Raw genomic sequence first — 21329 nt, 5'->3', positions numbered from 1 at the left:
ACAGAGGAGCAAAGAAACCAGAACATATTCATATATGAGAAGTTTTCTTTTTCATAAAAACTACTTCAACCGATTAATCGATTATCAAAAATATTTGGGAAAATGTTGACTGCAAAGAAACCAGAACATATTCACATTTAAGAAGCTCTTTCTTCATTAAAAGCTGAAATCAGAGATTTGTTTTAAAGAAATTTCATAAAAATGAATTGAACCATTTTATCGATTAATTTAGGAGCTGATTATTAACTGCTCAACTGTTGCAGCTGATGTATCTCTGTATAACTTTTGATATATTGTGGCTTTATCCTACGTGATGTGTTCATCCTAAAACATTTAAATGCGTCTTGTGTTTTTTGGCCCAACATTTTCTGTTGGCGTGTGCATTTACACGTATGTCTGTGTGTCTTTAACAGCATAGTTATAGTGTCTGTGCTGGTTATAGGCGTGCGTGCGTGTGTGTGCGTGTGTGTGTGTGATGACCTTCTCTTTTGTTGTGTTGATGCAGGATAGTCACTGGTGCATGTGACAGAGAGAGAGAGAGAGAGAGAGAGAGAGAGAGAGAGAGAGAGAGAGCAATGCAGGCAAACTGGTTGAGTGACATCCACACATTCTGAAGGATAAAGGAAGGTGCCGGTGTGATTTGTTGACATAAATGCTTTACTTTGTGCCAGCGTTCCCTCATAAAGGGTGTGTGTGTGTGTTCGTGTATAATAAGAGGTTTGGATGATGTTGGATTATGAAGTCAGGAGCACTTTGCTCCCGTGCTGCACCGACATGTACATCTGTCGTAGGCGAGCGACGGCGCTCTGATCGCGTCAACACTGCCATCACATCACCACGACGACCTGCGGTTCACACGCTTACCGGGTGCGTGTCGATACAGGACGAGGTAGGCAAGTAAATCAATATTCCACTGACGAACTACAAGCTGCTCACGAACGAAGGCAAACTTGTCAAATGTTGGGAAATGTTCGTAACAAATTGACGACAAACAGAATATACTGCACATTTTACAAGAAAGGCGTGTGGCTGCTCGGTATTTGTGGAGCGATTGCTTTGATCTTAAATGTCAGATTTCTCAATCTTGTGCTGCACTTGAAGGTGTGTGTGTGTGTGTGTGTGTGTGTACATTAGAAGTGTGTTATCTCCACCTCTTTCAGCACAAAGTTTACAGTCTGATGTTATCAGGTTCTCTTTAGGTATATCAGGTAAAAATCTGAAATATTTGTTTTTGCTTTATTGCTCTGTCACCAAATTATCACGTGATGAGCGTCTGTCTAATGGAATATTGATATTACTAGTGTTTTACTAATTGGAATGTGGGGCGCTACTGCCGATAAGTGGAAAAGAACCAGAGCGTCCTTCCACGAAATAGAAGGACGCTCGCGGAGAGCGAATATCTCGACATATCAATGAAACTAAGTGCAAATAAATTCCTGGATTCACCCGTTTATTCAGATCCACTCGGAGGTTTAACGGGTTCGTCGGGTTGAAAATCACAAGCAGCAAGAAAACAAGACAACTTGTTTTCCCACTCTGCCTGGAACTATCACCAGAACATACACCTGTAGTTAATCATCAAGCTGTTAAAGATGGACGACGTGACAGACATCTGGATCGCCCCCTGGTGGCTGGTGGCGGTATAGATCAAGCCCTGCCCCCTCTATGTCAGCAAACTAAACAAAGAAACAAAAAATCAAAGTAGACGTTAAATAAATGTTAACAAAGATGGCTTCTGCCATTTTATGGTAGTCATTGATTTTTTTATTTTAATTAGTTAATTTGATGGTATAAAAAAAACCAGACGGAGACGTCATGATTGACAGCTGAGACCGACACGCGATTGGTCGAGCGCGTGCATCGGCTATACCCTGGCTCCTAAATGACATCCCGAGCACAAGGTGGCCGCGCCCCCGTATCCGTGGAGACGTCCATCTTAATGCACAGTCATTGGTTTTGACAGTTGCTTTATTGATTTAAAAAAAACACGGTTTAGATGTTTCTCAAACCCAAAAGCTAACTAATCAGTATTCAATGAAGATAACATAATTAAAAAGCAGAATAAAAATAAAAAATATAAACCTGGTTTATTATCATCATCTTATGGGGGACTTGAAGAAGTTAATGCTGAATGTGAAGTGGCCTTTATGGATTTTAGGTCACTGCCCGAGCGACATATCGTGATCTCTGCTTCCCCATTGTTGGTGTAACTGATGGCCGGTTAACTTTACTTCCTCGAGCGCTCTCCTTTTATAACCAGCCGTTACAACCAGGCCACGGCTTTACAATGTTTCTGTGTGTGTAAATATTGACACTGTTTCGGCGTCTGTCGACTGAACTTCACTGATTTAAGTTCAACTCTGAACCTGGAGCAAGCGGCGGTAACGCTGATCCTCGTCCTCCTGCCGACAGTAACGCTGGTCTCTCCACCCCGTCCCTCTCTCCCCTCCAGGATGTCTTCCAACTCCTCGGCCGCCAACGTGTGTGCGCCGGACGACAACCTCTGTAGTAAGGACGCTGCTCTTCGTCTCTCATCATCATCATCATCTCCTACCTTTAACTTTTCTCCCATCTCTCACTTTCCTTTGCTTCTCATTCTCTTCGGCTAATTTCCCGCAAACGTGAAACATTCCCACGTTTCATGACTTGCCGACTGCAGGGAAAAATGTATAAACTCAACTTAACATTTGTGTAATTTTTCAGTGTCTGTTGCTTCATGGACTTTCTCTGTCTTCCTCCATCTTCCTACTTTATCCTCTTGGTCGTCACAAATACAGATCGTTTCCTTTATCCATTAACTTCTACAACTCTGCCATCAATCTCGTATCCACTGCTGCCAGAGTTCCTTCCATACAGTCAAGTTTACATATTAGCCGATTGATTAAAAAAATAATAATCGACGGCCTTTTCGCTTTTTAACTGGTCATTCTCTCATTCCTGACACGTCCAATGCGAATTTCTAACTTTTGCTGCTTCTCATTAATCTCATTTGCAACTTACAACTGCACATTTTTTATTTTTTAAATTAGAACTCTTTCCCTTCCCGATACAGATTCCGATGAAACAAATAAGTAAATCTAGTTATTAACAACAATTGGTTAAAAAAAATTTTTAAAGTCTATAAGAAGTAATTTCCAGTGATGGTACAGTGTAACTGCTGTTTATATAGTGGAGAAGAAGAAGTGATTTCTGGTAGTGGCCACAGCAAAAATATCAGCAATTTGGAGATATATCACGTTTGAAAGTGCCACAAGTAAAACACGTGAACCGTATTGTTGTTTTATACTGTTACTGTGAAGGACACAGATGTGAACCTTCCAGTGTGAAATATTGCCAAATTGTTTACACATTTTCGCTATGATAATGATCTTTCTCGCTTTAAAAAACAGCAGTTGCGCTGTCCTGACACTGGCAGGTGCTGTTTGTAGAGCGGAGAAGAAGAGAAATTAGTGATGTACGGGAGTGTAGCGTTTCGCAGAAACTAGCAAAAATGTCAGCAATTAGGAAAAAATGTGGGTGGAACTAGTTTTAACGACGTAGTATCAGGTCAGTACATTGAATCGTGCCCGATCCTGCATTTTTTGAAGCATCCGAGACATTTATGATTCTGCAAAAGAAGAAAAATGCAGTATATCCAGTATATCAATTATATGGATCTCTTAAAATTACAAAGTGCAGTGACGTAACAACCAGACAATGTCACACGACAAACTGGAACACAGAGCGATGTGAAATAATTGCTTCTGACTCACCGAAACATTCCCGGAAAGTCTTTCTTAATTATCGCACAGATAATTATCATAAACTAGATAAATACTTTGAACGTTTTTCTGGAGCGCATCATAGACCAAACACGATGTAAACAGACTGAATTGTTGGACAGCTGTTTGAAAGTTCAGTCTCCGCCGAGGAACGACAAGAAAGTGATTTAAAGGCCATTTCTGCACGTCCGTCACCACGCCTTAGAATGTGTCATAACCAGAATATGATATGTACACAGCAGCACAGGGGCTTTACTGCGATGGCCTCTGCTCCAGCCAACAAGCCATTGTGTTACGGTATTATACAAGGGTGTGTGTGTGTGTGTGTGTGTGTGTGTGTGTGTGTGTGTGTATGTACCCAGAGCATTGTAACCGACGAAGGTTGATATGAAAAAAATGGAAAAGTATAAAAAGAGAACCAAATAACAAAGACAAAAATAATCCAGGGAAGTAATTTAACAATAGGGTAAAACTCAAGCTCAATAAAACCTTTAAAGGCGCAGCCTGGAATTTCCCACAGCTTTAAAAAAAAGTGATTGTCAGTGCATGACTCAGTCTTACTGTCCAACCACTGTACAGCCCAACTGTGTGATGTTGACGAAAGCTGCCATGTCGTCAGGCAGGTTAGGTACGACGGACCTTCATAAATAAAGTCAACCATCTAAAATTATGAAAAGTTCATTTTGCAAAAATAATTCCATCACCTACAGTGACGTGAAGCGAAAAAACGCTGCGATGTCTCACTCTGTTGGATTTATTGAATCTCAAACACAGAACGCTCAGTTCCGCTCGTTGCTGTTTAAAGAGTGAAGAAGAAGCCCAGTGTGCTCTGATTGGCCTGCTGGCTCACCTGGCTTTGTAAGGGGGCGTGTCAAAGTAGCCGCTCTGTGCTCATGTGGCATCACATTGCTGCAGGAGCATCGTCCGGACGACCGACGAGGCGTTTCAGGAGCAGGGTTTTCTGTGGGAAAGAGGAGCTCCCTTTACTTTGGGCTTTTTTATACTTGACAAAACTTGTACGTACACAAAAAGATGGTGCAAGATGGAGGATGATGTCATCATGTTGAGACACTTCAGGGGGTGGGGCCATTTTGACGGCCGATGTATTATTATTTTTGTCTTTCCCTCTCTGTCGTCAGTAACAAGGGAGCACATGCAGGCGGTGATCATCGTCCCGACGCTGCTCCTGTTCGCCAGCCTCGTCACCCTGCTGTGCCTTTGCTTCCTGAGGTTCTGTCCTGAGCGGAGGCGGTCGCGGGTCGCCGCCCCTCTGACCTTCGTCTCATCGCGCAGACACTCGCGGAGGCCCAACAACAGAGGTCGCTTACAGGGCATTGACGGTGAGGGAGCTCCTTATATTTTTCATCGTAACTCAATTTTAGCATTTAGATTTAAGCATATCGATTTATTCCTCTGCTTTCTGCGCATGTCTTTTATGTCAACAGCGCCCCCTGGGATAAACCCACTGGAACACGAGGAGCTGCCCATGTCAGTGCAACAAGTGCAGCAGAGTGTGGCGCCCGCTGCGGCTGCGATGCCACAAACGTCCACAGAGGGGCGTCACGGAGCCTTCAGCCAGGTCACCGCCCTGCCGCGCTCCTTCGCCGTCGAGCCCAACAACGCGGTCACCGTCTACAGAGCCCGCATGGACAACAGGGACGTCGTCCTGCGGGCGCTGAAAAGTAAACCGGGCCGCGACCGGTAAATCTGTTAGCTGTTTTATTTTAAAGGTTTTTTTAACTGAACCCTTTCCTTCAGATACGGCGAGCAGCAGTGAGAAGCAGGACTTCCTGGATTTCGCGTCCTTCGTCTCTGGACTGGGGCCACACCCCTTCTTACCGGAGCTGCTGGGTGTCGTGTCGGTGCAGTCGCCCCCGATGATGGTGATGGAGGAGCTGCAGCACAGAGACCTGCTGGGCTTCCTGTGGAGATGTAGACAGGCACAGGTACAGTCGGTACAATACGTCATATTCAAAAGAAGCTTTTTCGTGTCATCTGCAACTGAATCGGCTGATTTCTGACTGGACTCTGGTGACGAGAGGCTTTTGACAAAATACTGAGACACAAGTATCCACAGTTCCTTCGACAGCGAGGAAAAACCCTTCAGGTACAGTCAGAAAATCATTTACATGTCCTCTTGTCTTTCGTCCTCCTCTCCGTCACTTCAGGGCAACTCGGGTCTGGAGTCTCCGTGTCACATGACAGAGAAGAGGATCTTCATCATGGCAGGACAAGTGGCCTCTGCTCTGGTTGGTTCATCTGCCTTGTCCGTCCTTCTGTCGGTCTCTCTCTCTCTCTAAGAGGGGCGCCATTTTTTCTTTTTTCCTAGAGCTGCAACAGTTTATCGATTAGTAATCGACTTCTAAATTAATCGCCAACTATGTTGATAAACGATTAATCGGTTCACATAATTTTTATGGGAGAAAAAAAAAGGTCAAACTTGAATATCTTCTGGTTTCTTTGCTCCTCTGTGACAGTGAACTGAATATATTTGGTGTGTGGACATATCAAAACATCATCTTGGAGTTTTGGGAAACACACATTATGACATGACCAAACAACTAATCTATGATCTATGATCTAATCTAGGAGTATCTGCACGGCAAAGGCTGCGTCCACGGCAACGTGGCGGCTCGCAGCGTTCTGGTCGGTGGGGATCTGACGGCGAAGCTGTGGGGACTGGGCCCGGCCCACCGCAGGAGAACGCGGGCCGGTTTGCCGGGGGGCGTGGCCACGGAGGACACGGAGATGAGGAAGTGGCAGGCGCCCGAGGTGCTATCCACGAGGGCAGTCAGTCAGAGCAGTGATGTGTGAGTCCAATGTTTTGACCCCTCATGTCGAGGACATACAATCTGTACTTACATACTGAATATTCATATACGTTCTCCTAACACTTTTATCCACACGATTTCCTTTTCCAACTCCCAATTTCACAGATGGTCCTTTGGTATCCTGCTCTACGAAATGGTCACGTTGGGTAAGTGTTTGGAAAGTTCAGACAATGGTTATTTCATAAATCATGAAGTTGGGCTGAATAACATTTTATTACCGGCAAAGAATAAATATGAACTCCCTTTTAAAGACTCTACACTGTGGTGGATTGTAAAAATTCATTACTAGCATTTATACAAACAATTTCATGATAAAACACTTTTTTATTAAGACATTTTGGGGAACTTCTGTGACTTACGATCTCTCCGCGTGTGCAGGCGAGCCACCGTTCGCTCCGATCCGGGCGACTGAACTTCTGCAGCATCTGCAGAGAGGGAAGCATCTGAAACGACCGGCCAAGTGCTCCAACTCACTGTAAGAGAAGACGAACACCCAATCTGATGTGGTCTGGATGGGCCCAACGTAGTTTTCTCACAAATAGAAACACTGTGTTTCAAAAACGGTTTTAGCATTTGTGGATTAATCAAGACAAGTTGACAAGGCTAATATAGTGGGTTTTTAGGGGGGAAAGCATTGACATCGCCTTTTTGTCCTTTTACAAATCTGAAATCGTGTTTTAAACAGACTTCATCTTACTTTGTTAATCTGGTCCAGATTTGATGAATCAAAAATAGCAGTGCAAATCACCTTTTTGTCTAATTCAATCAATTCATAATCTGGGATATTCTTATTAGTCCAGGTTTGACAAGTCGGAGTACAGTGCGCTAGGCGTAGAAAAAGAACGTGTGTAATTATCTGTTTTCACAAATCTGAACCTGGATGTAGGCTACAAACATATTTCCATGAATCCCTTTGACCAGATTGATGTGAAGAAGCTAGTTAGATATGTAAAGCCCCTTTTATACAGATATATTTTTGGAATTATATTTAAGAAGAAGTTCTCCAGCTTCGCTAGTGTCCAGCGTGTGATCCTGTCTAAATCTGCTCATTTGAACCCAAGTCAACCCGGGTTAACATCTGGGCCTCCACGTGCAGCTGCTGAGCAAACCCACAACACCGGAAGTGAGGCGGAACTCCAACTTCCCGTGTCGGTCCCTCTGATGCGCAATAACGGCGCAACATTGCCGCCATTTCAAAAAGCAGCTATTTAAGCTAACTCCCGACACCGGTTAGCTTAAATCGCTTCTTTAAAACAGGCTCAAACCGTGTTGAAACCTTCTACCTCTGCCTCCTCGGTAGGGGGCGATAATAAATACGTACTGTCCACTTGGTGTGGAAGTTTAACGGCCTTGTGCCGCGTGTCTGTCGCCAGGTACCACGTCGTCCGCTCCTGCTGCCACTGGAGCCCGCAGCAGCGGCCCTCCGTGACGGAGCTGCTCCGAAACCTTCGGGCGGGAGAACAGTCCGCCAATGGGAGGACAGCGCTCAGAGCGTCGCAGCCAATAGACATCGAGAAGTACCTGAGGGAGGCGGGGTTCGGAGAGACGTACAACTACACCGTGCTCTGATTGGCTGAGCGCCCTACATCACTCAGAGCCTTGTTGCTACCGCAGCGAAGAAGAACTTTCTGTCAGGGAAAATACACACTAGAATATTGTTTATGACATTTAAAAAATGTTGTTTGTGCACTCGTCTGCACAGTTGGAGAAGGATTTATGAAATGCACTCATTTGATATATTTAATATGTGGATTGTAAATATGTATTTTTTTCTGTAAACTAGAATTTTGACCATTTAGATAACTACTATGAAAAAAACTAAGTTTATTTGTACAGAGCAAATAGTTTGTGGGGGAAGACAAGTATACACCACACAACTGACTGAAAACTATAGGGCCAATTATTTTTATTTTATTTTATCCATTACATTCTTTGTTCACCTCTGTAAAGCCGCCCTGGGTTCCTTGAAAGGCACTTTATAAATATAATTATTAATTTTTATTCAGTCCGGTCAGGAAGAGCACAAAGTCAGCCAGAGATGGTGTTTGACAAACTCAGGGAATTAACTGTAATTGGCACTTAATAAAATTAATATCTGTCAGAAATCAACAAACTAATTACTCCAGATATGACTAAGCCATAGAAATGTGGTTGGTCGCTATTCCCCTGTTACAGAAACTCTGTTTCTCCTGTTGCCCTGGTCTGCAGTGGGCACTTAATTAAACAAAAATATATTTTTTTATCTAGTTAATTTAATTTAATCGGAGAAACAGCTTGATGCACGGAGTCAATTTTTTAAGTAATTCTGCAAAAAGTGCATTTTGGAAGTAATCCACGAAAAGTCTGGCATGTCAATTTTTTTTCAAGGTGCCAAATAAAAAAATGAAAACACAAGCATCACAGTTTTAAAACAAATTTCATGATTATTTATTTGCATGATAGTATTGTTAACCTCTCCTCCTCCAAGCCCAGTTAGTCCCTCCAGGATTTTGCAGTTTTTTTCCCCCCAGATTATTGCAAGGAAGCACATTTTTCAATTCTTAAGGTGGCTTCTTCATTATAGAAAAGAATTTTTGTAGAATCCGTTGTTTATTTATTTATTTCTAAGAAAAGTGCCGCTTTTTGGGAGAAGCTGTTGACAAATGTTACACCGGTCATCACAGCAGGAATGCTTTCGGAGAATTGTGGTTTTTGGTCTTCACAATTGAATATGCTTGACGGACCTGCTGGTTTAAAAAGACTCCAAAATCGTGGGACGACTGGGAAATATAAACACACAGCTGCTATCGAAGATTATTGTCCTTTGTGAAAGAAAATACTGTAACAGCCACAGTCACTCACAATAAAGCCAAAATACTGGAGCTACTATAGCTAGAAAAGCTAAATACTGTTGGTAAGTTACACACTATGTGACGAAAGCTATATGAGGAAGACGGTGAGTTCCCTTGATCAAGGTACAGCTACTGTTCAGTCACGCTTTTTGGGCAAAAGGCATTTCATTGCTTGAAGCAACAATTGTTAAAAAAAAACAGTAATACACTGATATAAAAGAAGGAATGATATGAAAAGCAGTTAGAAAACAGACGATCCTCCTCTAAACCTACAGCGGAGACGAGCGAGAAAAGGCCACAAGGTTCACAGAGAGAGACACGAGGCAAACAAAATGTGCATTTAAATATAAAAGGCAGATTTTTTTTACACTTATTAACAGTATAGCTTAAGGTTCTTCTCATTCATCAAAAACATATAGGTCCACGTGAAGCTCTGTCAAACTCGGTGGTTCGGTTGTGAAAATGTAGCTCAATAAAGTTACTTCAGATTGAATTAACAAGCGCATCACGTTTGCCGCCGGGTTTCATCCCTCATCTCGTTCAGCAGTTTTTCCAAAATTCCACGTCACTTCACAAAATCAAGCCCGTGACGTTACCGGTCGCTCCCACAACTAACGTGCCGCCGTACGGATCCGTCGCGGGCGGTTCGCACCGATGGAACATGTTGAAATTGCCAGACGTGGGAGAATTCGCAGATTCAGAAAAAACAACAACTTGAAGATACAGAGTCAGACATTTTGCAGTCGTGCTTTTTGAGGAAATTTATGTCCGGACTCTTGGAACATTTAGTCTAGTTGCATGATTCTAATGGTGCGTTCACACCGGACGCAATGCAAATTATTCACGCGAGTAGATGGCGTGACGCGATATTATTTGCGTTGCTATTTGCATCGTGACCGGGGGAAGAAGGCGAGGGCTCGACAGAAAGTGAACCAGGGAAAATATTAATGCGCGAATGACGCAAATAAGCACAAATGTTCCAGCGACCAAAGTCGTGCGAGCAAAGCGGCGCGTCAGGTGTGAACGCACCTTGACAGTTGAATGCATCACTCTGACTGGGATAGGCAGGTTTTTGGGAACAACATGCACTGACCACTTGTTGATCTGTGTAAAAACAAAATGGAGATGTGAGAACACTGAACCTCGAGGGATTGGAGTTTGTCTTGTTACCCTGTAACGCTCACTTGACCCTGTGTGTCACAGAACAGGCTCCCTTTCAAAGTAAAAGTGCCACTGTTTGACAAATGATGTCAAACCTGTTCTTTCAAAGTAGTTATGATGTTGAACGTACTATTCTTTTCTGTTTTTCCTTATATACATAACATTAAAGGTCAAAATCACTAGTGCTTTGCTAAAAAATACTTCATATCAGCTGTAAACTTTGAGATATTGAGCAAATTCAATAACTCCCGCACGGAGTGCTAAACTAGACGAGAACAAACATTCTTAATTTATTTTTGATGTCAGGAGAGAGGGCAGATGTTTTGAAATAAATGAATATATTAGAGTTTTTTTATGCTCCTCCTATGTGTTGGAATATGAAGATATAACAGAAACAAGATGAACGCAGCCTCGGGCAGTGTCTGCAGAGAAGAGCCGCCCTATTTCTACACAGCTTGGAAACACAACAAAAGTTGAGCTGTGAGAATACATTCTAAAACCCTAAGTTTCTGCTTTTTTAAAAAAAATAGGCATACGATTGAAAATGTGCATATAAAAAAAAGCCAAACGAAATCAGCTGGTAGAAAGGATTTCTGACTTTGCACTTTCATGCATCACGCATATTGGCCCCCAAAATAGAGTTTGTGATCTGTAGTAAATTTCTTCCTTGTTGTAAATCACAGACATGACAGAGTTGTAACAGAATGCACAATCCTCTTGTGCAAAATGTGACCTTTAAAAAAAAAATGTGGTCGAGTGCCGCCGCCTGCCGCCCGCCGCCCCGGTTTGGGCTCAAGAGCCGTGGTTTTTGGAAAAAAGGGACGTGTGGCTCGTACATTCGCCTGCAGGACTCCGACCGCTCTGCAGAAGAAGAGTTTCGGGGTGAAGGCTCCGGGGAGCTTGACTTTGAACACAGCGGACTGACATCAGTCCCTCAGGTTGTTGATGTGGGCGCAGATCTTCAGGGCGGGGCCGAGCTTGATGTTCATGGTGGACATGAGATGCTCCTCCTTCAGCAGCAGCAGCGCCTGTCCGTCGATCTCCTGCGACAGGAACTGGGAGGCGAGCTCCTCGCAGCCTGTCAGGGAGGAGGAGGAGGAGGAGGAAGAAGAGGAGGGAGGAGGATGAGGAAGGAGTTAAATACAGGACACAAAGAGAAATACGAAAAGAGCAATGGAGCCAACGGTTGGATGGAAATGTAAAAAAAAGAAGAAGAAATGTGGGAAAGATGAATAAGACAAGCAACTAAATATTCTGTTCATTATCAGTGACTCTGCTCAGTTTGGAAAATGACGTGAGAGATCACTCCCTCATCAAAATCATACTGAATCATAATCTTTTCATCTCTACGGAGAATTTACGGTCAAACTTGAATCCAAGCCATAACCCGAATGGTTGTCACTAATTGGTAATCTGCATATCCCCTGTAAAGATCTTCTAACCTTGCAGCGAGGAGATGAACTGCGACACGTCCTCCACGCTCCACTGGGCGGGGAGGAGGGCGGCGGCGGCGGGCGGGCAGCCGGGCCCCGAACCCTCCGTCAGCGGCAGCAGAGGAGACGCAGGCTGGCGGCACGAGGCGGAGGAGGAGGCCGGCGACAGGGACATGGGGTCGTCTTCGTCCTCCTCGCCGCTCGACTCCTCGTCTGAGCGGCTTGACTCCGAACGGCACTGTGGGGGGGGGGCAACAGGATTGACTGACAGCTCTGTATTGAACCATAAATCCTATTTGCACCATCATAATATTCCCATCCACATTTCTGTAGTGGTTTTAAAATCACATTGTGACTTAATGCTGGGTGGACAAAAGTATGTGGACCTTTAGTTATAAAAAAAGCCTTTTTCCAAGAAGAGTGGAGGCTGTTACAGCAGCAGATTAAGATCCAGGACGCTGGAATGATCATCTGAGTGAATGTACGATGAATCTACCAACTCCCAAACCTTTGTCAACAACTCCTGACGTGGTCCTACTGACTCACCTTGACGGGCAGGGGTCGCCCTGCGATCTTGGCGCTGGCTATTTCGGAGCTGGTCCTGCGGGGAACCCTCCGCCTGGCGATGCCTCCCTCCTCGTCCGAGTTGGAGAGGTGGTGACCTTGGTGGTGACCTTGGTCCTGATCCTGACCCTGGCCGTGACCCTGCCGCATGCAGAAGTGCTGCCTGAAGCTGACGTTGTACCTGGGGAACCAATACATACTGTATCGTAGACAAAGAGTGACATATACGGTACTGAAGCCAAGACGAGCAACACACACAGTTTTTTTTTATCTCTTTGCACCATACGCGGTATATAGGATCTATATAACTCACGTAGTGGGCAAAGGGACAAAATGCAAAGCAGCGGCAGTAAATGTCAAAATCATACGGCGATAGTTTTTTTTTTTACAAACAATGCAGACAAAGCATTGTTCATAAGGGGGGAAACAAATGACGTAAGAAATACAACACAGCTTTTTATAATATAGAGAAAGACAAAGTCACGTTTTTCAAACAGAAAGATAAAACCATGAGAACAGAAAACACACGTGATGCGAGACGTACAGGCGGAGCCTCCTGAGAATGTTCACCGTCACAACTAATCCCTTATTCAGGACACTGAGTTTGAAAGAATATCAGCATTAGTTGGAGTTTTTTTTTTTAAGTGTTGGGTTTGATATTTTCCTCCGCAAAGGAGGTTATGTTTCCCATAATTTTGTTTGTTAGTTAGCAGGATTACAAAGAAAAAGAGAAAAAAAATTACAGAAGCAATTTCCATGCAATTTTGTGGAGGGGAGAAGATCCAGGAATTTGTTTTTAATTTCTTTCACATGGCGAGATAGGGTGCTCTCTTTTTTTATTGAGGAAGAAAAACAAAAATATTTTAATATATCAAAAGAACAGAAAAGACACGATAATTGAGAAAAAAGAAAAAGAGAAGATTTGGAATGTTTAAAGATTCAAATCATGATGTTGGAAAGTTAAGAATATATCAACTAGAAGGGCGCTCGGAACAAATGTCCTCTCTCGCCATGATAAAGCAAGTGATGGAAAAAAATTCTGCTCATTTATCCAGATACGCTCCAAAATGTTATGGGTTCTTCCTGCGGTGATTCTTCCAAACGCCACAAAATTTCATGTAAATACTTGATAACTATGAAAGTTATTATTAAAATAACTGTCCGCAGCGTGTTTTTCTCAGGAGGCCTCCAACTGTATTCTGTACTGTACATCATATTTCATGCACGTTGAAAATACCTCTTGGCACAGGCCATGGAGCAGAATCGTTTGGTGCCTCGGAACTGACCGGCAGGAGCAAAGTTTTTACAGTACTCACACTTCAGCACTGGGGGGGGGGGATAGGACAAAGAGAGCAGAGCAAATGTTAAGGGTAGGATTTGATACTGTTTGTACAAAACCCCCCCCCCCAAAAAAACACTTCCAGATCAGTTACCTGTCGCTGTGGTAACAGTCTCTGGCTGGTGCATGTCCGGACTGTCATTGGTCAGATCCTCACTGGTCGAGTCCTTCACTGACCCACACACCTGTGAATGAACAGACACACAGATACAAAAATAAACTCACACCAGCAGAGAAGTATGTGTTTCCTGCCGCAAAGGCTACAAACCCCATGTACTCACGGGGAAAGGCTCCGCCCCTTCCTGGATGACGAAGCCCTCTATGAGGTGCGTGAGGACATGAGGCTTAACCACGGCCTGAGGGGGAGGAGCTCTCTCCCCCGGGCCGCACGCCCCGCGTGACACCGACAGGACTGGGGAGGGAGAGGGAGGAGCTGGGGGAGGAGCTCCGGAGCCTGAGAGGGGAGGAGGAGGACAGTTCTTTCTAAAATTCCCTTTGTTTGATTCGTCTGTTTACGGTGGAGATCTGTCTGTGTTGCCGTGTACCTGCTTTGACGGGATTGGTCGGGAGCACAGGGGCGTGATCTCTGACAGGCTGGATCCTCGGAGGGGAGGGGCCATCTTCGTCATTGGCCGAATTTGAGTCCGACTTCCTTTTTAGCGAGCCAATCGCCTGCTTTCCCTAAACATGTGAATCATAAATGAGTATGTGGAGTTAAAGGAGAATCGAACAGAGGAAGCAGTGAGAAAAGTAGCACGATCACGAACCCATAAGTAGCACATTGTATTTCAGGTTCTTGTACAAAAAGAAAACAAAAACATTGATGACAACAATCCTTGACAAGTCGTCAGTCGTTTCCCAGTTCAGGGGCCACAACCCGGGGACACGGCCTGTGAAGGAGTTGACCGCAAAGGCCGAACCAGATCCGTACCGTTGCATCGTTATGCCACTTTGAGCCGCCCGCAGAGCTAGTCTGTCTTCACTATCTTAACGCTAATGTAACACCATCCTATTAGAAAGACTTAAAACAATATTCAAAATCGTTCCCACACATCCACGCATGAAAAACAGCAGCGATGTTTAAGGACTAACAAACGGTAACCAGCTGACCTGCGGCGTCTGACTTCCCGACGAGTCTCCGTTAGTGGTCGCAGCGGCTGCCGGTCCTCTCTGCTCTCCAGTCGTCAGGGGGAGGGAGAGGGAGGAACGAGACAGCGAGGAGGGAGGAGAGGAAACGCCAGGGGACTGAGAGGAGGCAGGGTTTTGAGCCAGGGATCCGTTCTGACTCTGCGCAGAGCTTTGATTGGCCTGCGGATGCACTTGGGAGACCTGAGCCAGTGGCGGCGCCTCCTGGGGCGACTGAAGTGCCTTTAGCCCCACCCCGCGGCCCACGACCCCACCCTCCCTTGAGGCGATGGAAGCCACCATGGTGAGAAGGCTGGACGAGCTGGTGAGGACGGCGGCGGCTCCGTCCTGGCTGCAGCTGCCCCGGGCCAGAGCCATAGCCTGGGTGTTTCCCAGAGTGCTCTGCCTTGCTCCCACGATCTGCACTGGGATGTGGGGCGGCGGCGGCAGCTGCGAAGACTGGGCGGAGCTGCTGGCCGGCGGTGGGGCGGGGAGGATGGGCGGGGGGTTCCTGGAGGGAAGGTGGAGCGGCAGTCGTAGCCCCTGCAGAGTTTTCGGCTGGATCGGGACGGGTCCGTTGCCGTGGCCCGACTTCTCGCCGCCGAGCGAGGTTTTCTGCAGTGGCTGCACCACCAGAGTCTGAGCGTTGACCGCCGGCTTGATGGTCGCCGTGCCCACCGGGTAGCCGTGGGGCTGCGAGCCTGCGTTGGACGTGAGGACCAGGGTGTGCGCCGCGGTGGGAGCCGAAGTTCCCGTGGCCAGGGTCCGGGTTCCGTGAAGCAGGAGCTGGGAGAGAGGGATGGAGGAGGAAGAGGAGGTAGCACCAGAGGAAGAGGAGGGGTGGGCTTTGAGGTTGGTGGGCTGAGGGTAGGTGGGGATCTTGATGTGGGGGGGCTGGGGCTTGGAGGGAGAGTGGAGGTTTGACTGGTGGGACGGCTGCACCAGAGAGAAGGCAGCTGGGGAACAAGAAGAAAACAACAAGTTACACCGGCATAGAACACAACATACGGCAAACGCCGGATTATTCATATTTAGTCGTGCGATTAAACACAACCCCAGAACAAGACTTGGACCCCAGTGTCCACGGGAGGATGTCGTCCCTACCTGAGTCGCTCCTCTCGGGGGCTTCGGTCTTTACACCTTTGGGACCTGTCACTCCTCGCATGGCTAGATTCTGCGCCTATAGGAAGGAAACAACCGTGTTAAATCACTTTGAAGTGTTGAAGTCAGTTTTCTCCTCGAACCCCTCAACGCTTCCGCGGTCTCCACAAACCTGGTCGTTGTCCAATTGGCCGCCGGCGGAGGAAGTCGGAGTCGCCTCTGCCTGCTGCTGATGCTGTGGCTGCTGGGCTACGGTCGCCACGGCAGCAGTTGCCGTGCTGCCGGGCATGAAGATGAGCTGGGAGGAGATGGGGGCCCTCAGCGACCGGTTGACCTGCGATGGGACAGTTCGTCAAAGACGCCGAAACTTAAACCAAAACTTTGTCAGCTTGTAGAGAAACTCACCCTCAGGTACATTTGTCCCTGTCCCGCCGCCGTCCCGCTCAGAAGCACTGATTGGCTGATTGTGGACGTTGCCGAGGCTCCCATCGGACGGCTGCTGGTGGTGGACCCCGTTCCAGATGTTACACTCGCCTGGAAAAAACAAAAATTGTAACTTGAACATGAAGAAGTGGATTCATCACTCGTGTCACAGGACTGGGGGCGGAGCCTCGAGGTGCTGAGTTTAACTTTAACTCATTTTTATTTTCAGACAATGTGTTTGACATTATTCTGGAATGCGTTTGACTTCTCGCTTCAGGCTGATTCGATTTGTTCCGACAGCTGGAGCTGGTTTTGGCCTCTGATGAAGGCGACAGATGAAAACATCAGGCTTTGATTCAGCAACGGGTTGAAATGAAAAGAGTACGTACGGACGTGGTACTGCTGGTCTGAGACGAGCTGCTGCTGGACGGACTGGACTGACGACTGGCAGCCAGAGTAGCCTGCGAGGAAGAGGAGGAGGAAGAGAAGAGGAGGGAAGATGAGGGAGAGGAAGTGGGGAGAGGTAAGGAAGAGAAGAGGAGAAGATCAAAGTTGGAAACAAAATCGAGAGAATAGAAGAGAAGAACAGAAGAAAAGGAGAAGAGAATAGAAGAGAAAGTGAGATTATAAAGAGAAGAAGAGAAGAGAGGAGAGGAGACAGGAAAGAAGAAAAAGAGAAGAGAATAAAAGAAAATAAAAAGAGAGGATGAAAAGAAGGACAGAAGACAAGGAGAAGAAGAGAAGAGAGGATGAGAAAAAGAGAACAGAAGAAAAAAATAAAGAAGAGAGAAAGAAGAACAAGAGAAGAACAGAAGACAAGGAGAAGAAAAGAAGAGAAGATGAGAAGAAGAGAACAGAAGAAAAAAGTGAAGAAGAGAAAGAAAGAAGAAAAATAGAAGAGGAGAAAAGAAGAGAATGAAGAGGATGATGAAAAGAAAAGTAAAAAAGAGAGGAAGAAAAAGAAGAGAAGAGTTTAAAGTTTGAACTAAATCAAAGCTGTTCTGTGTTTGTCTGTACGTTTCTGTCCATCTGCTTCTCCACCGTTTCCACATCATTTTCTAAAGGTGTATAAAGTTCCTTCTTGTTGCTGGTGAACACTGTGGTGAATAAATCAACGGTCCGTCGCCACAGACTCGGGGACGGTGACAGAACAGTTACCTGCTGCACGGCCGCCAGGTTCTGCAGCTGAGCGTTGTTGATCTGCTGCTGCAGCATCAGCTGCTGGAAGTACTGAGCTGCGTTCGGCTGCCGCTGCAACGCCTGCAGCGCCTGAAGGAGGGAGGAGAGGAGGAGAGGAAAGGTTAGAGGGAGGGAAGAAGAGGAGGAGGAAAGAGGAGAAGAAGCAGAGAGGGAGGGATGGACGTCGAGTCTCCTGTCAGCTGCCTGACGAACGAGCCGAAGCTTGTACAGTAATAAGTTACGAGATGAAAGGATTAGTGTGTGTGTGTGTGTGTGTGTGTGTGTGTGTGTGTGTGTGTGTGTTGAGGGACGACAGAGACAGATGGTGGCGCAGCGTGACGGAGCCATCTCAATCTCCTCCTACACATCCATCACTCCCTCTCTCTCTCTCTCTCCATCACTTCCTGTCCAGCCGCTAAAAAACATGGATCATGATTCATATGAAGACAGATGAGCACAATCGTCCTCGCTTAAAACGAGCTGCGTTCTCACTCACACTACGGGGAAATGAAACATACACAGAAGAAGAACAGCAGTTTATCACAGGCCATATTATTTTTTGTTTGTCTTTGTTGGTAACTAAAGAACGATTTTTTTTTTTCATCTCTTCCGATGACAAATCTGAGAGGAACTTGTCTGATGAGCTCTGCCACTAGATAAGTGGTTTTTTTCCATTATTGATATATTTGCTTATTGTTTTCGAAATGATTAATTAATCTTAATTAATTATCGGACAATTCAAAAGTCGGCGATGCCTTCGTCTGTCGTGTTTCATCTGAGCCGCAGTCCGAGGCCCAAAGACGTTGAGTGAAAGAAACAATAAAAAAAAGTTCATAATCAAAACAGCCGCCGATTGATCATCTGTCCATCAAGTGATTATTTCAGCCCTCTTCATTAGGCTAAACTCTAAAGAAGAATGACAGACTTTAAACACACACACACACACACACACACACACACACACACACACACACACACACACACACACACACACACACACACACACACACACACACACACACACACACACACACACACACACACACACACACACACACACACACACACACACACACCTACCTGCACCGCCTGTCGCTCGTACAGAGACATGGAGTTCATGGGAGAGGGGCGGGAGGAGGGCGAGGAGGAGGAGGTGGTGGTGGTGGTCCCAGATGCAGCGCTCCCATTGGTCGAGGCCCCCTGCTGGCTCTGCTCTCCATCTGTCTCCATGGCTGCGGAGAGGAGACGGGAGGAGTGAAAACACACTTTCTCTGATGATGAAAACCCGTCACTCATCACCGCGCCAGACAAACGGCGTCCGTCACTCGAGACGCCGTCGTTCACTCTGAGCTCTGCAGTGACTTGTCTGCCGCTCATGCCGATATGGGTGTTTGCTGATATGAAAACAATTTTTACTCGCCCTCGCTGTCCTTACTCGAATTTATATTTCTTGTCTATTCTTTTTTCTATACACATCTTTGTATTTGCATTTACTTTGATTTCCCAAGTATGTATAGTGTAGTTTTCTGGTTATCATTATTATCTTAACAAAATGGGTCGCAAACAAAAAATATATATTTTCACATAATAAACATACATTTTAATGATTACAAAAAATGTATGATTAAAAAACATGTTTCTCTTCTTAATCCAAGTTCTTTCTATTCATAACAAAGTTTATGGTTAAACTGTAAAATAAATACATGTTTCATTACCATAAGATGTATCAGTTATGGAAATGTTTTACTGCTCTACTGTTCTACTGTGTCAGTCACATTATATCAGATTTACTGTAACCTGAATAAATATTAAACACTCAACGCTCTCTTTCTATAACAATATTTCAGCTGATCATTTTCATTTTTAAATACATTTTCAAATAAACAAACGTTTTTGATTAAAACATAACGGTCTCAAAACAGAATTGTCCTGCTTCTGTTATTTTTGGCAGTTTGTATCTGACACGTACACAAGAACTGATATTTATTGAATAAACTATTGATGTATCACATAATAAAACCCAATTTATCTGTCTTTTTATTTTTGTTTTTATTACATGCACATGAACGCACCACAGCAGACAGTTAAACAACTTTGCTGAAGGCTGCGTTCAGAACCAGGACAAATAACTCATATATACAAAAAATATTACAACTGATCAATTGTTTTAAATGTAAATATATATATTTTTTTGTTTTGTTTTTTTGACCGAGATCACCCTAACAGACCCTGGAAACTTGGCCAGGACCTGGACCTGGACCAGGATCTGGACCAGGACCAGGACCAGGACCAGGATCAGGATCAGGACCTGGACCAGGACCAGGACCAGGATCAAGATCTGGACCAGGATCTGGACCAGGATCTGGACCAGGAGCTGGACCTTGACCTGGATCTGGACCAGGACCTGGACCTGGACCTGGACCAGGACCTAGACCTTGACGTGGACCAGGACCTGGACCAGGACCTGGACCAGGATCTGGACCAGGACAAGGACCAGGACCAGAATTTCGTGCATCCTCCAACTTGTGCATTTCATTTCACATTTTTCTCTTCGTTTGTTCTGATTTAATATTTCTACCCGGTGGTCTCACACATACACGCGCGCACGCGCACGCGCGCGCACGCACACACACACACACACACACACACGGGGGAGGGGGGGGCTAACTAACATAGCCTCGCTCGCTACCCTCCATGTTTCAGGGCCGGTGCTCGCAGCAGCCTCTCCCCCCAGCTAGCATCCCGCTAGCCGCCGCTCCGGCTCGGTACCGGGGCTCTCGCTGCGTCCTTACCGTGCCCGTGCGGGCTCTCGTGCCTCCTCCGCCTGCGGGACGACTCGGCGACACTCGGCGGCCTCCGGAGCGTCGGAGCGTCGCTGCTCTTGGTGATGCTGCTTTCACTGTTTTGCATAAATTTGCAGCTGATGTGTTTTTGTGGGAAACGCCTCCTCCTCCTCCTCCTCCTCTTCCTCCTCCTCCTCCTCCTCCTCCCGAGTCGAGGCCGTGGTTCCGGTCTCCTCGGGCCACAAACCGAGATAAGAGATTCTTGCGACGTGATTGGTTGAACGCTCTTCTTCGTCGTTTTTGTAATGGCGGCTGCCGTGCGCCCCTGGTGGCGGACATTGAAATGTGGCGGAGGAGCGACAGAAGAGAAGTCGATGTTTATTAAAGCTACAGTGTGTCATATCAAGAAGAACTTATTCACAGAAATTGAATATACTGTCTACTATTTGTATAGTATAGTAGACAATTGTCTATACATTGTATGCTATGTGTTCATATATGTATAATCAACTGTGAATGAGCTAAATAAAGTTCCATGAGGTGGACCCGACCTCCTAGTGAGTCTCCATGTTTCTACGTCGCGTTGAATACGGTTGTTGAACTAAACAGTCCAGAATACATCACGTTTACGTTGAATGCAACCCGGAAATGGAATTAGCGGTGCGCCACCGTAAAGTGTCCTCTGTCGGTCACTCAGTTGGTTGCGGTTTGCAACTTTTACCACCAGAAGCCGCCAGAAAATTACACACTGGGGCTTAAAAAAACAATATATTGTGATAATATAACGACTTTAGTGTA

At 45.7% G+C, this 21329-nt stretch overlaps 2 protein-coding genes and 1 long non-coding RNA gene across 6 annotated transcripts; 1 reads left to right on the top strand and 2 right to left on the bottom strand.

The window, feature by feature from the left end:
* Window positions 1-602: 602 nt before the first annotated feature.
* Window positions 603-8992, top strand: LOC118292260 (tyrosine-protein kinase STYK1). 3 transcript variants are annotated; one of them, XM_035621048.2, is made up of 10 exons: window positions 603-893; window positions 2453-2508; window positions 4897-5101; window positions 5207-5443; window positions 5520-5707; window positions 5930-6010; window positions 6351-6571; window positions 6698-6738; window positions 6971-7067; window positions 7966-8992. In XM_035621048.2, exons 1-10 carry the CDS (start codon window positions 737-739, stop codon window positions 8159-8161), a joined length of 1479 nt encoding a protein of 492 aa, XP_035476941.2. In that variant the 5' UTR covers window positions 603-736; the 3' UTR covers window positions 8162-8992. The 3 variants fall into 3 exon arrangements, with proteins under 3 accessions (XP_035476941.2, XP_035476942.2, XP_035476943.2); XM_035621049.2 differs by having other exon boundaries at window positions 752-889; window positions 4901-5101; XM_035621050.2 differs by having other exon boundaries at window positions 762-893; window positions 4901-5101.
* Window positions 1439-8051, bottom strand: LOC124849800. The gene is made up of 5 exons (XR_007030348.1): window positions 7914-8051; window positions 6952-7065; window positions 5601-5683; window positions 4612-4722; window positions 1439-1676 (listed from the first exon to the last, which is right to left on the bottom strand). It is a non-coding gene; the product is annotated as an uncharacterized LOC124849800 (long non-coding RNA).
* Window positions 8993-8995: 3 nt separating the features above from the next.
* Window positions 8996-20773, bottom strand: LOC118292254 (polyhomeotic-like protein 1). 2 transcript variants are annotated; one of them, XM_047330344.1, is made up of 15 exons: window positions 20541-20773; window positions 18829-18980; window positions 17728-17838; window positions 16959-17030; window positions 16552-16680; window positions 16319-16480; window positions 16150-16225; window positions 15031-16001; window positions 14466-14601; window positions 14202-14374; window positions 14015-14105; window positions 13819-13906; window positions 12564-12780; window positions 12027-12255; window positions 8996-11662 (listed from the first exon to the last, which is right to left on the bottom strand). In XM_047330344.1, the coding sequence occupies exons 1-15, from the start codon at window positions 20656-20658 to the stop codon at window positions 11511-11513; spliced, it is 2877 nt and encodes a 958-aa protein (XP_047186300.1). In that variant the 5' UTR covers window positions 20659-20773; the 3' UTR covers window positions 8996-11510. The 2 variants fall into 2 exon arrangements, with proteins under 2 accessions (XP_047186300.1, XP_047186301.1); XM_047330345.1 differs by having other exon boundaries at window positions 12564-12762.
* Between the last annotated feature and the right edge of the window lie 556 nt (window positions 20774-21329).

This window comes from Scophthalmus maximus, chromosome 22, assembly GCF_022379125.1.
Source record: "Scophthalmus maximus strain ysfricsl-2021 chromosome 22, ASM2237912v1, whole genome shotgun sequence".
In the NCBI taxonomy this organism is placed as follows: domain Eukaryota; kingdom Metazoa; phylum Chordata; class Actinopteri; order Pleuronectiformes; family Scophthalmidae; genus Scophthalmus; species Scophthalmus maximus.
Note: the sequence above shows the minus strand (reverse complement) of the source record. Positions and strands in the feature narration are given on the sequence as shown.

What these genes read in the sequence shown, in the direction of transcription:
- LOC118292254 (XM_047330344.1), bottom strand. Translation starts at nt 20,658, where the DNA reads ATGCAAAACAGTGAAAGCAGCATCACCAAGAGCAGCGACGCTCCGACG. An exon ending in GACTGTTACCACAGCGACAG is followed by an intron (nt 13,907 to 14,014) that starts GTAACTGATCTG and finishes CCCCCCCCCCAG; the next exon opens with TGCTGAAGTGTGAGTACTGT. An exon ending in TCCATGGCCTGTGCCAAGAG is followed by an intron (nt 12,781 to 13,818) that starts GTATTTTCAACG and finishes TCTACGATACAG; the next exon opens with TATGTATTGGTTCCCCAGGT.
- LOC118292260 (XM_035621048.2), top strand. Translation starts at nt 737, where the DNA reads ATGAAGTCAGGAGCACTTTGCTCCCGTGCTGCACCGACATGTACATCT. An exon ending in GCCGGACGACAACCTCTGTA is followed by an intron (nt 2,509 to 4,896) that starts GTAAGGACGCTG and finishes CCCTCTCTGTCG; the next exon opens with TCAGTAACAAGGGAGCACAT. An exon ending in CTACGAAATGGTCACGTTGG is followed by an intron (nt 6,739 to 6,970) that starts GTAAGTGTTTGG and finishes CCGCGTGTGCAG; the next exon opens with GCGAGCCACCGTTCGCTCCG.